The 13,882-nt window shown below is 40.6% G+C and overlaps 1 protein-coding gene across 3 annotated transcripts in view; it reads left to right on the top strand.

Moving 5' to 3' along the window:
- The first annotated feature begins 831 nt into the window (after positions 1 to 831).
- Ros1 (ROS proto-oncogene 1, receptor tyrosine kinase) overlaps positions 832 to 13,882 on the top strand; it is a 119,212-nt gene continuing 106,161 nt past the window's right edge. For all 3 annotated transcript variants that reach the window (XM_036169097.1, XM_036169099.1, XM_036169098.1), the window contains exons 1-2: positions 832 to 954; positions 11,074 to 11,118. In XM_036169097.1, coding sequence (XP_036024990.1) covers positions 832 to 954; positions 11,074 to 11,118 — 168 coding nt within the window. The remainder of the gene's footprint in view (positions 955 to 11,073; positions 11,119 to 13,882) is intronic.

Below are 13,882 nucleotides of genomic sequence, written 5' to 3'. Positions count from 1 at the left end.
AGCTTGCAGATTTCAAATTCTTTTTTGTAGCTTCACATGAACTTTGTCTGGGTGATAGTCTCACCGAGACTCTGTTCGGTATTTCCTTCCCAAGGTGCTACACTTGTAAGTATCTTAGGTCTATGGTGGTTGCTTTCTGTCTCAATAGACCTGATAAGGCAGTATTTTAGTTAATATGTAGTAAACTTGTGAGAGGTCGTTAGCAAACTTCCTTGTCTTGAACTCACCCTCAGAGAACTTGTCTATTGGTTTTCTGCTTTGCTTGCTCTTAGGAAATTAGGAAAAAAAAAATATGTGTTTGGTTTCAAAGCATTCCTATTTTCTCCTCTATCTCATTGCTTACTATTGAAGCTTCCAATTTTTAAGGTATTTGTTATAAGCTATGGTTTGGCAAGTATGCCCAGTCAAAACCCAGTTTCCTGTATAGCTCAGCCAACATCAAAGAAGTACAGTGGCTGACCAACCTGAGCCTTCTGGGTCAAGTTTGTGTGGCCGGACTCGCCTGAATGCAATCTGCAATTCCACTGTTTGCTTTGCGTGTGGAGAGCTCTCCTAAGACCTAACCTTTAGCCAGCAAATGCCTTTCATTACGGGCATTAAACTAAACTATAAAGTAGCCACGCTGTGATGTTCTGAGCTATCTAAGATCCAAAGGTCTAAACTAACTGGTCTCAATATTCTTTTAAGAGGGAAAGATATTCTAACATTGCCAAAGGAAACAGATAACCCACTAGTCACTCTTGCAACAGAAGTGATGAAGCCCAAAGAATCCCTATAGCAAGATGGAGACGTGAGGACAGCAGCCGTGTAGGAAGCCAGCCCGGATGAGGGATGAAGAGCCTCCACTGGGTCACCCCGACACCTGTCAGTGCCGTGATCCTTGGCTGCGTATGGATTTCTGTGGTGCAGTGTGCAGTCTTGAGCAGCTGCCTACTGTCCTGCGGAACTAACCTGGTAAGTTTCACCCACCCGATGTTTGTGTTTGCAGGAACTAGAATAGAATTAGGTTTTGCAAACTGTAAAATATTCAACGTAGTAATCTAGTATAAAATCATGAATATTTGTTTAAAATATCAACTATGCCTTTGGCACACTGTAAACGTTCCAGTTCCCAGTTAGCAGGGGTGGTACTGTGGATGGATTACTGACAGGGGCAGAAGCTGGGTACAAAGTTTTGTGTCAAGAGACCAGGTTATGTGAGTCTCTTTATTTCTACCTATGCATTTGTCAGGGTTGACTTATCAGTTTTGACATGAAAACCTTTTTCTTTCATATTGGTGTCCCTTTCCATGTATTATATGATATCATTTCAATAGTGGCCTTGTTGTGCTTAAAATAGCCACTAGCTTTCTTTAAAGTTAACTTTTGTATTTATAAGTTAACTGGAAAAACCAAATGCTGTAGCTGGAAAGAGATGCATTCTTCCTCTCTAAAGATTAAATAATATAGCCAGATGCTGGTGGCACACCCCTTTAATCCCAGCACTCAGGGGGCAGAAGCAGCTGGATTTCTGTGAGTTTGAGGTCAGCCTAGTCTACAAAGTGAGTTTGAGGATAGTCAGGGCTATATGGAGAAACTGTCTCAAAAAACAAAAAATGAACAAACAAAAAAAATCAAGAAACAAAAAATTAAATAAAAAATAGCATGATTGCTTAATGACAGGCTAGGTATGGCATTTTGTAGCTTCATTATAAGTAACCAAGTGTTAAACACTGAACTCATTCTTACGCTAGCACATTGGAAGTAGAGTTCTCTGGTAGATTAGAAAAGGGTGTGTTACACACTTACGTTTGAATTCACGTAGAGCAGTAAATCATTGCTTAGGCAAAGTGTAGACAGGAGCCTTTCAAAAATAGTTTACAGAAGTCTTTGCCAAGACCTTCCTGCCTCTGATGCAGAAATGTTTGTTTTAGCTTCTGTGGTTATAATACAAACTTAGAAATAGCGTGGATGTCAGGGATTGTGAGGGAGAGCAAGGTAGGAGGACCAGGAGTGAGCCAGCCTGGGAGATGTAGGAGACTGTAGTTTCCTGCCCTAAAAGAGATTTCTTTTGTTTTTTTCTGGTAAGTATATGGAGATGTTGCAGCTTATGTTTATATCTGTACAAATCACATTGTGTATATGATAAAGAGAAAAGAATGAAGATTCCACTGTTAACCATGATTATTTTTCTTTCGGTATTTTTCTCAAATAAATCTTGGTATATGTATGTGTGTGTGCGCACACACGTGTACATATATTGAGTTGATGTTGACCTCACCCTCATGGCAATCCTCCTGTCTCAGTTCCTCTAGGTTAGAATTATGGGAGAAAGCCACTATGACTGGCTTAAACATGTGTGTGTGTGTGTGTGTGTGTCTAATTTTACACACAATCGTTTCGCTTCACATTATATTATAGATTTCCCTTTATATCCTGAGATTCTTCGGCAACAAGCTTTTTACCATCTTTAAAAGTTGTTCACATCCTTCCTTTTGAACCCGATGTTTGTTGTTTTCCAAACTACAGCCTTCATTTGGTGTCCAGCTCTCCTTACTGTTCTCCGTGTGTGTGGGCTCCATGCCCTCAGGGTTTGGCAGCTCACTCAGACGACAGTCGGGTCCTTTGTTGAGCTGCCTTCCGTTCACCACCTACAGAGGAGGGTACAGCCCCAGAGGTGGCAACTGCAAGAGACACAGTCTGCTGGTTTGACCAGGAAGTGCAATAAAAGTGTTCTCAGCTGGGCCTCCCACACTGGTTTGGGAGGGGCGGCCGCAGGTGGATGGGCAACTGAATGCGGCCACTGCGATGTGGGATACCCACCTTGTCATTCCCTACTGTCCTTTTGAATGTGGACGTTTGCTAAGATGCACAGCTTTGATTTCAAGATTTGGATGGGTGGTTGATATCAAGGCATTTTCTTTTTCATTGAAGCATGAAAGACATTCTTGAATAAAAGAACGTTAGTATTAAGTCAAGCGTGGCGATTCATGCCTATAACCCCAGCAGACACAGAATCGGTACAGGTTTGAAGCCAGCCTGGGCTACAGAGTGAGCTCTGGGATATCCTGGGCCATGGAGTGAGACAGACAGGGAGGACAGCAAGTAAACCACAGAAGAGAATGTTAGAATTGCTGGGGGAAAGCACAAGCTTGGGTTCTGGCGTTTCACATCGACTGAGGGAGTCTATGTGTGAGCTCAGTATACTAATGGCCTTGTGCTTGAATCCTAGAAGCCTTGTGCTGCAGAAAACAAAACAAAACAAAACTGAATGCTCTCATATTATTAGTATTGTGAGATGGTGTGTATAACACAAACAAACAAACAAAACCCCAAGGATTCATAACGAATAATTTGTGGAAGTACATTTTGCTGTAGATCCTGAGGGTACAGCAGCAAACTAAAGACTCAGTTTCATCACAATTCCCCAGCTTCAGCAACGATGTAACAACTGAGGACTACATCCAGAAGTGCTCACTTAGCAGTGTCAGATCTGTTCAGTAGAGTCCCTGGGGATCTGTCCGTCTGCAATCCTGCAGTGGCTGGGGTTGGAAACTCCAGGAAGTCAATTATGTCACCAGTGGCCTCACAGAAGTTGCATTTTGCTGAAGCGACAAAGTTTTGATCACTAGACGTTAAAAGTTACTCAAGTATTGTATCATAGTTTCATCGTTTTGACAAATTAGAGAATAATGACAATGGAGTTTAAAATGTACTTATAAGGTTCCAAAGGAACCAACTCAAAAATGAGTAGAAAAGACAGGGCTCAGGAGGCTGTCCTGTTTAAAAAAGTCATATACAAATATCAGCACCTTTTTTTGTATGTCAACATATGATATTAACAGCAGCAGCAGCAGCAACAACAACAACAACAGATGACTGGGTCAGGTGGGTGCTAGAGGGACCCCTGAATGGTTAAGAGTGTGTACTGTTCTTGCCGAGGTCCCAAACTTGTTTCCTAGTCCCCAGATTGGGTGGCTCACAACCACATGTAACTCCAGCTCCCAAGATCCAACGCCTCTAGCCTCTGAGGCGCCTGAACTCAAGTGCACACTCCAATTCCCCCCACCTCATAATTTAAAATGATAAAGACAAATCCTAATGAGATATTGGAGTAAAACCCCAATCTGCCAATTCTATGCAAACATCTAGAAATTTGCATAGTCTATTTTCTTGTAGAAACAGACTGGTCATAAAATGGAAAATAATCCAGATCTAAAACTATGTACACAGGGAGTAAGTTAAGATTCCATTAAGATGGAAGTCCATTCTTTGTTGCTTTTGAGACAAGGTCTTTAAGCATTTTTAAAAGACAATGTATTTATCTACCTATGTATGTATGCATGTATGTATGTATGTATGTATGTATGTATGTATCTATCTATCTATCTATCTACCTACCTACCTACTTATTATCTATCTATCTACCTACCTACCTATTATCTATCTATCTGTCTGTCTATCTATCTATCTACCTATTATCTATCATCTATCTATCATCCATCCATCCATCCATCATCTATCTATCTATCTATCTATCTACCTACCTACCTACCTATCTATTATCTATCTATCTGTCTGTCTATCTATCTATCTACCTACCTATTATCTGTCTATCTATCTATCTATCTATCTATCTATCATCTATCATCTATCTATCTATCTATCTATCTATCTATCTATCTATCTATCTATGAGACATAAGGTACCATGCACTTAGAAAAATTCCTCCATTACCATCAGGTTGAAATAATTTCTAGGAGCTATGAACAAAGGGTATGTTTGAAATACAAGCAGTCAAATAACAAAAACCAAAGCACATTAAAAAAAAATCCAAACCCAAACCAAATAACCCATGACTTTGTCTCATTAAAATAGGAGCCAAATTTACAGGGGAATATGCCAAAAACCCAGGAATGGAAATGCCTTGAAAAGCCTAAACTAGGGGCTAGAGAGGCGGCTTGAGGTTAAGAGCACCTGTTTCTGCAGAGGACCCCAGTTCACAACCATCTGTAGTACTAGATCTAGGGCATGCACACGGTACACATACTCACATGCAGGCAAAACATTCATATGCACACAATAAAATAAATCTTAAAAAAGAAAAGCCTGGGTCAGGTGGTGGGGGTGCACACTTTTAATCCCTGCACTTGGGAGGCAGAGGCAGGTAGATCTCTGTGTTTGAGGTCAGCCTGGTCTACAGAGCTAGTTCTAGGACAGCCAGGGCTACACAGAGAAACCCTGTCTTGAAAAAAAAAAAAAAAAAAAGCTAAAATAAACCCAGACTCCCTAACAATTTCACTATTTAAAACTTCAATTATTCTGTTTATTAGGAAAATAAACATAAATGATACAAAGAGAGTTTCAATGTGGGAAAAAGATATTATAAGCAATACATTAAATTAATTAACTTAGACATAAATAAAAGCACTTAAAATAAGAATATGAATAACAACAAAAAAGAACATTAGGGCTAGTGTGATGGCTCAGTGGGTAAAGATACACTCAGCCAGGCCTAGTGACCTGGGTTCAGTCCCTAGGTTCAGTTCACTGGTAGGAGAGAACCTCCTCTTGTGAGTTGTTCTCTGACCTGGACATGCTCAACCCCCTCCAATAAATGTAATAAAATTAAAGAAAATTAAAGAAAAAAAATTTATAAACTGCTAAAATGCATGTGATGATAGTCGACCTCAGACCAAGCACAGAACTGGGAAGGAAAACCAATCATTTATTTCTGCTATCAGCTTGGTAAAGATATGAATATTTATGAAAAAAAAGTTCATGGTTAATAAAGGTGCGGGTAAGCTGGGGTTAGCATTCATTATAGATTACGATGTAATTGGTAACTTTCTAGAAAAAATTACTAATAAATACCATATTTGTTAGCTCTGCACATCAAGAAATTTACTTGATATTATTGCATAACTAATCATGAGTCTGTGAAAGGCTGCATATAGCAAGTTTGCACATGTCAAGGAGAGATTCCTAAGAGCTTGCATTGAATTGTAACTTTTTCTGTTTGTTTGTTTTTGTTTTTGTTTTCAAGACAGGGTTTCTCTGTGTAGTTGAGGATGTTCTGGAACTCACTTTGTAGACCAGGCTGGCTTCAAACTCACAGAGACACACCTGCCTCTCCATCCAAATGCTGGGATTAAAGACATGAACCACCACACCTGTGTGTGTGTGTGTGTGTGTGTGTGTGTGTGTGTGTGTGTGTGTGTGTGTGTGTGTGTGTATTATGTGCATGCTTGGTGCTCTGGGACAGCAGAGGAGGGTGTCAGACCCCATGAACTGGAGTTACAGATTTTTGTGACCCACCATGTGAATGCTGAGAATTGAACCCAGGTCTTCTGCAAGAGTAATAAATGCTCTAAACCACTGACCCATCTTTCCAGCCCTTTAAAATTCTTAAAAATTTAAATTTATGTGCTTTTATTTGGCAGTGCTGGGGTTGAACCTAGAACCTTGCATATGGCAGGCTAGTGCTGTACCACTGAGTCACACCCCATCCTTATTTTTTAATTAATATGTAAAAACATAAAAATTGTATTATACAAGTACATTATTTGAATCTTCTCAGAATGTTATGAGTTGAATCTTTTTTGGTTATTTCTTCCTTCCTTTTTTGTGGAAGGAGAGGGGTTGGTTTAACTTCTTTTTTTTTTTTTTTTTTTTGAGTCAGGGTCTCCTTCTCTGGCCTGGAATTTCAGGCAATCCCCCTGTCTTAGATACCTGAATGCCAGGGTTACGGGTATGAAGCAATATACTGGCTTTTGGATTAAGCGTTTTTCTTCTTTTATGTGAAATGAGAAATAGTAAGTCAAGCATTTCTCTTAAGGAGCTAATCTATGTTAGAATGAGTTAAAATGCAGACCATTCCTTGGTTCCGCTTATGAGGGAGGAAGTTAAGAATTTGATTAGTTCCAGCTCCGGTGCTGGGATAGACAAGGCTTGTGCCAAGGAGTAGGTGTTGGGTTAAGAGTGTCTGTGATGTGGGACCAGATTTGTGTGTTGGAGGTAGATGGCTCACTGGAGCTTTGCAGGGAGTGCTGAAGGTCCCAAGTGCAGAGAGCACTTTCGTGTGTTCACAAAGATCACAACTTCCTTGCTCCTTGGAACTGGAACCCAAGCAGTTTATTGAACTTCTTTGGGCCTTGGCTACAGAATTGTTAAGAGAGTTCCTTGAGGTTTAGCAGAAAACAGAGTAATGCTGGCCCTTTATCAGTCAAGGTTCTCTAGGGGAAAAAACTCAGTAGACTGTGTATGTATGTATATATGCATATATCTATGCATGTATGCATATATTATGCACTGGCTTATCTATTATAAACTGAGTAGCCCAAAGTAGCCATCTGCATGACAGAGAGCTTGAGAACCGGGTAACTGCTGAGTCTGGGAGCTGGATGCCTCAGTCATTCCAACCTAGCAACGACAGCCTGGAGGCTCTGGAACCTCTTTGTATCTGGGCCTCCACCTGAAGGCACCATGAACCCTGTGGGAAGATCACCCCAACAGATTGTCTTTCCTGGAAACGCCCACAAAGATCCACCTAGAAGCTCCAGATACAATCAAGTTGGCAAACAAGGTTAACCATGATGCCCCTATCAAAGTTAGGAGATGCCTCTCTTCCGTGTCTGGAAGCCTGTGAGGAGGGTCTGGGAAACAACTATAGAGATTTGTAGAGACTGTCAGAGACATCAGGACTGGGGGTCAATTTTCTCAAGTTCTTTGAACATTTTTATTAGTGACCCAATATTCTTCCTTGTTCTATATAGGTCCATCCAGATTTCTTTCTTCCTGTGCTTCAGTCTTGATAGTTTGTGTTTCTAGGAATGTGTCCATTTTATCAGTTATCCAGCTTGTTTATGTAGGATGGTTCACGACGCTCTCTCGGAATCACTGGTGTTTCTGTACAAGTGGCCATGGTGGATCTACATTCATTTCTGATCTCAGTACGGTGTCTTCTCTCTCTGCTTCTAGCAACACACCTAAAGGCTGTATCAGGATTCTTAAAAGTTCTTAGTAATAAAATCAAACCTGAGACCAGTTATTGGGGTGAATGCTGGAAGATCAGAGAGACAGAACAAGTCACAGCTATCTCACCTCGACAGTTCCTCAGCTGATTCTGTTTCCTCAGACTGCAAGCTTCTGAGTCCTCATCCACATGAATCTCAGCTGAACTGTTGCTCCAAAGCCTGAATGCTTAACCAGCCAAATGCTTCTAGTTTCTGGTCTTCATGCCTTATATATCTTTCTACTTTCTGCCATCACTCCCTGGGATAAAAGGCTGGATTCCTGGGATTAAAGGCGTGTGTCACCATGCCTGGCTGTTTCCAATGTGTCCTTGAACTCAGAGATCCAGAGGTATTTCTGTCTTTGGAATGCTCGGATTAAAGGCATGTGCTACCACTGCCTATCCTCATGTTTAATATTGTGGCCATCCTGTTCTCTGACCCCAGATAAGTTTATTAGTCTGTACAATATTTTGGGGAACACAATATCACCACAAAAGACTGTCAGTATTGCACCACCACCGCCCGGCTTTGTTTTGATTTTTGAGATAGGGTTTCACTATAGTCTTGGCTGGCCTGGAACCTACTATGTAGACCAGGCTGGCCTCAGACTCATAGAGATCCACCTGCCACTGCCTCCTGAGTGTTGGTATCAAGGGTATTTGTAACCATGCCCAGCTTAGAAAACTCCATATTCTTTATAAATATTTTTAAAAAATTGTTTTGAGGTTATAATATAATTACATCATTTTCCTCTTCCCTTCTCTCCTCCAAAGCTTCCCAAGTACCCTATCTTTTGTTCTCTTTCAAATATATGTTCATTTCCCCCTGTTATCATTGATGTGTATATGTATATATACATATATAAATATTATGTATATTCATAAATACTGAGATATAGTTCTAGTCAATTCATACAATGTTACTTGTATTCATATGTTCTCAAGGCTGACCATTTGGTATTGGATAACAAATGGTGTGCTCTTTCCTGGGGAAGAGACTGTTTCTTTCCACTCTCAGCATTCCTGTAGTTATTTGTTTTGGATTGAGGCCTTGTGAGCTTAATCCTTCAGCAAACTCTTAAGAAGAGGGTCTGAGCAGACAAGATGTTGCAAACCCGTATCTCCGGACTCAGGTGGTGAGGCAGTCGGATTGAAGGGTCTAGGCCAGCCTAGGGTACATGGAGAATTACTGTTTCACTAGACCAGACAAAACCAAGTCAAACCAAATCATGGAGGTTCTGATCAGGACCAACCAGTGCTAGAAATTCACATGTAGGTTGCCTCTGCCTATGGTTTTAATCAGTCAGCAGAGCAGAGCATGAATGATAGCAACTCATAACCATGTGATACTACTGACCTGAGCATCATGGGCCCAGTCCTGCCATTCTTTATTTTCTTCCTGTAGATGAAGGACTCCGTTCAAACAATGACCAGAGAAATGAGAAATGTATAGACTCTCCCTCTGATTTCTTTTATTTTTCTTAAAACAGCACCACCATCAAAACAAAGAAACAAAAAACCCAACCCCTAACTCCACCCACCCACCCACCCACCCACCCAACCAACCACAGAAAACGTTAAGTGCTTGCCTAGCATACAGGACCCTCTGGATCTGATTCTCAGTACTGGGAAAAACAAAACAGAACAAGACAAAAACAAAGACCACTAACTGAGTCACGCTCTGAGCCACTGCACTCCTGCGTCATCCTAGATTACATGGCAAGTCGGAGGGACATCCTGTGCAACATGAGACCCCATTTCCAACACCACAATGACAAAACAAAAGGAAACAAAACTATTAAAAATGTATTTGTCATTTAAAAGTATTTGCATGTGTGTGAAAGTCTCGGTGTGGGAATCTGCATGTGCGTGCAGGTATCTGTGGAGGCCAGGAGGTATTAGATATCTGAGGATGGAGTTTCAGGTGGTAGTGAGAAGCGTGATGTGGGTGCTGGGAACTAGCCGCAGGTCCTCTGCATAGGTGGCACTCCCAATCACCAAGTTGTCTCTCGAGCCACAACAAATGCTTTCTTTCCAATTTTTTAAAAAACTTTTTAATCTTATTTTTATTTTATTTTTTCTGCCTACATAGCTTTGCACCGTGTTCACACCTAGTGCCTGCAGTGGCCAGAAGTGGGTGTCAGATTCCCAGGAACTGGACTCACAGATGGCTGTGAGTTGCCACATGGATACTCAGAGTAGAACACCATGTCTTCTGGAAGAGCGCTAATGCTCTTAACTGTGGAGCCATCTCTCTAGTCCAGTGGTTCTAATCTTCCTAATGCTGAAACCCTTTAATACAGTTCCTCATGTGGTGATCCCCAACTATAAAATTATTTTTGCCAGGCGGTGGTGGCACATGCCTGTAATCCCAGCACTCGGGAGGCAGAGGCAGGTGGATTTCTGTGAGTTCAAGGCCAGCCTGGTCCACAAAGATAGTCAGGACAAGCTCCAAAGCTACAGAGAAACCCTGCCTTAAAAAACCAAAAAAAAAAAAAAAAAATTTGTTGCTATTTCATAACTGCATTTTGCTACTGTTGTGAATTGTAATGTAAGTATCTGATATGCAGGACAAGTCTTGCTCAATCCCTCCATAATTGCCATCTTAAAAAATTTCAAATATGTGAGAACTAAAGAAAGAATTTATATTTTATTAAATATAATAGTCCAAATTTGAGTGTTTCCCCTTAGTTATTACCGAGTAATTGGAAAGAAAAGGAAAAAAATTGAAAATAGTTCTTTTCTAATTCAGGAGACCATTGTGTGGATTAGTTGCCTCATGCACAGGTCCATTTAATATGCCATGAGGTGATGTGAGGTGACCCTTCTACAGTCACACTGTTACCCCACCCTTGTAGATGCTGCAGAATTCCCAGGCCCAGCATACATTATTTGCATCAGCCTTTTGTCCAGCCTCATGACAGAATAAATGACTTCCAAACACTTGGCAAGTCAGTTTACAATCAGCAAGCAACGAGGAAGAATTCAATTCCAGGAAGTTTACAAAACAAAGGTGTAATGGTCCACTACTGGGGTACTGATGGGATTGATGATGCATTATTGTTCCTTCTTCATTTCAGGGCCGACAGCTTGACACGGGCACCCCATACAATCTGAGTGAGGCGGTGAGTAATTATTTATATTGTCAAGAACTCTACAGTTTGTGTGGATTTTTTTTTTTAAAGAATATTTGTCTGTTTTATTACAATAAGAGTAATTTTTAAATAAAATCTCATCTACTCATCTTTGGTGAAAGAAGGTCTTTTGAAAATAGTGAGAAGTCTGAATAATAGAATTACTAAAAATCAAGTGTTTTAAAGTGGAAAAAGCAAAAGGACTAATATAAACCCATGATTTTGCCTACACAGCTGGGTGGCTTGGGATTATGACTTAGTATTTTATACTGTGTTGTCTGAGAAGGTTGGGCTATATAATTTTGTTGTTTCTTTCAGCAATTATGTTTTGTGGTTTTTATTGCTTTTCCACATGTATATTCAATTATTCAACAAATGTTTTACTGCCTTAACATACATGTGTGGCAGGCACTGAGCTAGGCAGCTGTCTTCGTTATGGTTTCTATCGCTGTGAAGAGACACCATGCCCACAGCAACTCTTATAAAGGAAAACATTTAATTAGGACTAGCTCACGGTTTCAGAGGTTTAGTATGCTATTGTCACGGTGGGTGGCATGCAGGCAGACAGGGTGTTGGAAAAAGGGGTGAGAGTTCTACATCTGGACCCACAGGCACCAGAAGCAACTGTGTCACATTGAGCATAGCTTGAGCAAAGGAGACCTCGAAGCCCATCCCCATCGTGACACAGCTTCCTCTTTCAGGGCCACACCCAACTCTGACAAAACCACACCTCCTAATAGTGCCACTCCCTATGGGGGCCATTTTCTTTCCAACAACTACAGCAGAAGAGGTTTGCAACCAAGGCCTGTGTTTGAAGGAACCGTATACTTTTGAGACACATACATAAAACAACGGAGAGAAAACACAATAATGTTGTTATGGGGGGACATTTAAGGGGACACACAGAGTCAAAGGTCACCTCCTTTCCCTGCAAGGCCTTCAGACTGAAAGAGGAAGAGATTTCTATGTCCACTTGAGGCCCCTTTTCCTCTGAGGAGCGTTCACACAGTCTCAGGTGTCTGTGGGACAATGATGTAAGCCTGAACTGGAGATGGCTGAGTGGGAAAAGGTGCTGGCCACTAGCCTGACCACCTGAGTTAAATTCCCAAGACTAGTATGGTGGAAGTAAAAAAAGTAACTTCTGTAAGAGGGTGCTGGGAACTAAGCCCCTGCCTTCAGCAAGAGCAGCAAATGCTCTCAAACATTGAACCATTTCTCTGGCCCTTGAGCTAAATATTTGGTACTACACCTTTAATGTTTTCCAGAGTTGACAGGTATTTTAATTTTATAATTGTTTATGCTCAAACACTTCTTTGCATAAATATGTAATATAAAACAGTAGAAATATATTTAAGGCCTTTTCAGAAATGGTTGGAAATTCTCTCTTAATCCCAAGTCAGAATTTAAAGACCAAATTTAGAAAAAATTTGTTTTTTGACAATTACATACATGTGTACAATGCATCTGCTTATTTCCTCCTTTCCTTTTTCATTCCCTCTCATCTTTATAAATCTCCACTTAGTCCTAACAATTTCTTTTTATAGATTCATGACTTTTAGTTTGGTTTTGTGACCCATTTAGTATAAATAAGACCATATATATGTGACTATTGGATTGGAACTACCCATTAAAGACTGGTGGAGTCTCAGATGGGGAAAAAAACTGAAGGCAATGATTCGCTTCTCCGTGAATCTCATTAGCAAATAATCCAGCAGTGAGAGAGCCCTCCTCTATTCACGTCTGTTAGTGTCTGTTAGTGGACCCATTCTTGTGTAAATTTAGGATTAGGATCTTTTAACCTCTGTGAGTTCATGATTCCAATGGCTTTGTGTCTTACTCAGACATAGGGTGTTTTGAAGACCTCTTTCCTGTCTTCTGGCCCTTACATTCCTTCCACAAGTGTTCTACAATGTTTCCTGGGCCTTAGAGGAGATGGTATAAAGGTCTTGTTCAGGGCTGAGCAGTCAACTGTCATGTATTCTTAGCCTATTGGTCAGTCAGGAATCCCTATATTCACTGTTCACTGGAAAAAGAATCTTCTGCAGTTAAGGCTGAGAGCCACTTTTGCCTGTGGATATAAACACAGATATTTATAAAGGCAGTTTGAAATTATGTCAATTTAGCTAAGCAACAGTATTCAGTTCCCTTATAAGGCCTGTCATCTCTCCCACCATGGGTTTTTGACCAGGTTTACAATTATAGATTCCTCTAGAGTGAACCTTAAATCCAATTAGAAAACAGTTGGTTACCTCCACAATAGCAGTACCACTACTGCACAAGTGCTCAAACATCAACTTTTAAAATCAAGAATTTTAACACAATGTCATCCAAAGATATACCAATTTGTTACTTCTATGTTGGAGTATTGTTTTAGTGATTTTCTATTGCTGTGATAAAATACCACAACCAATGCAAACTTATAGAAGGAAGAGTTTATTGGAAAATTACAAATTTAGATGGCTAGACTCCATGACCATCATGCTGGGGAGCATGGCAGCAGGCATGACCTTGGATCAATAGCTGAGAGCTCACATCTTGAAACACAAACACAAGGCAGAGAGAGCTAACCTTCTCCAGCAAGGTCACACTTCCTAGTCTTTCCCAAATAGTTCCATCAACTGGGGACCAAGTATTCAAGTATATGAACTATGATATCCCTTTTCTTTTCTCTTTTCTTTATGTCCTTCCTTCTCTTCCTTCCTTCCTTCCTTCCTTCCTTCCTTCCTTCCTTCCTTCCTTCCTTCTTTGTTTCTTT

The sequence above is a fragment of the Onychomys torridus genome, chromosome 19 (genome assembly GCF_903995425.1).
Source record: "Onychomys torridus chromosome 19, mOncTor1.1, whole genome shotgun sequence".
NCBI lineage: Eukaryota > Metazoa > Chordata > Mammalia > Rodentia > Cricetidae > Onychomys > Onychomys torridus.
The sequence above is the reverse complement of the archived record's forward strand: the minus strand, read 5'-3'. Positions and strand labels throughout refer to the sequence as shown.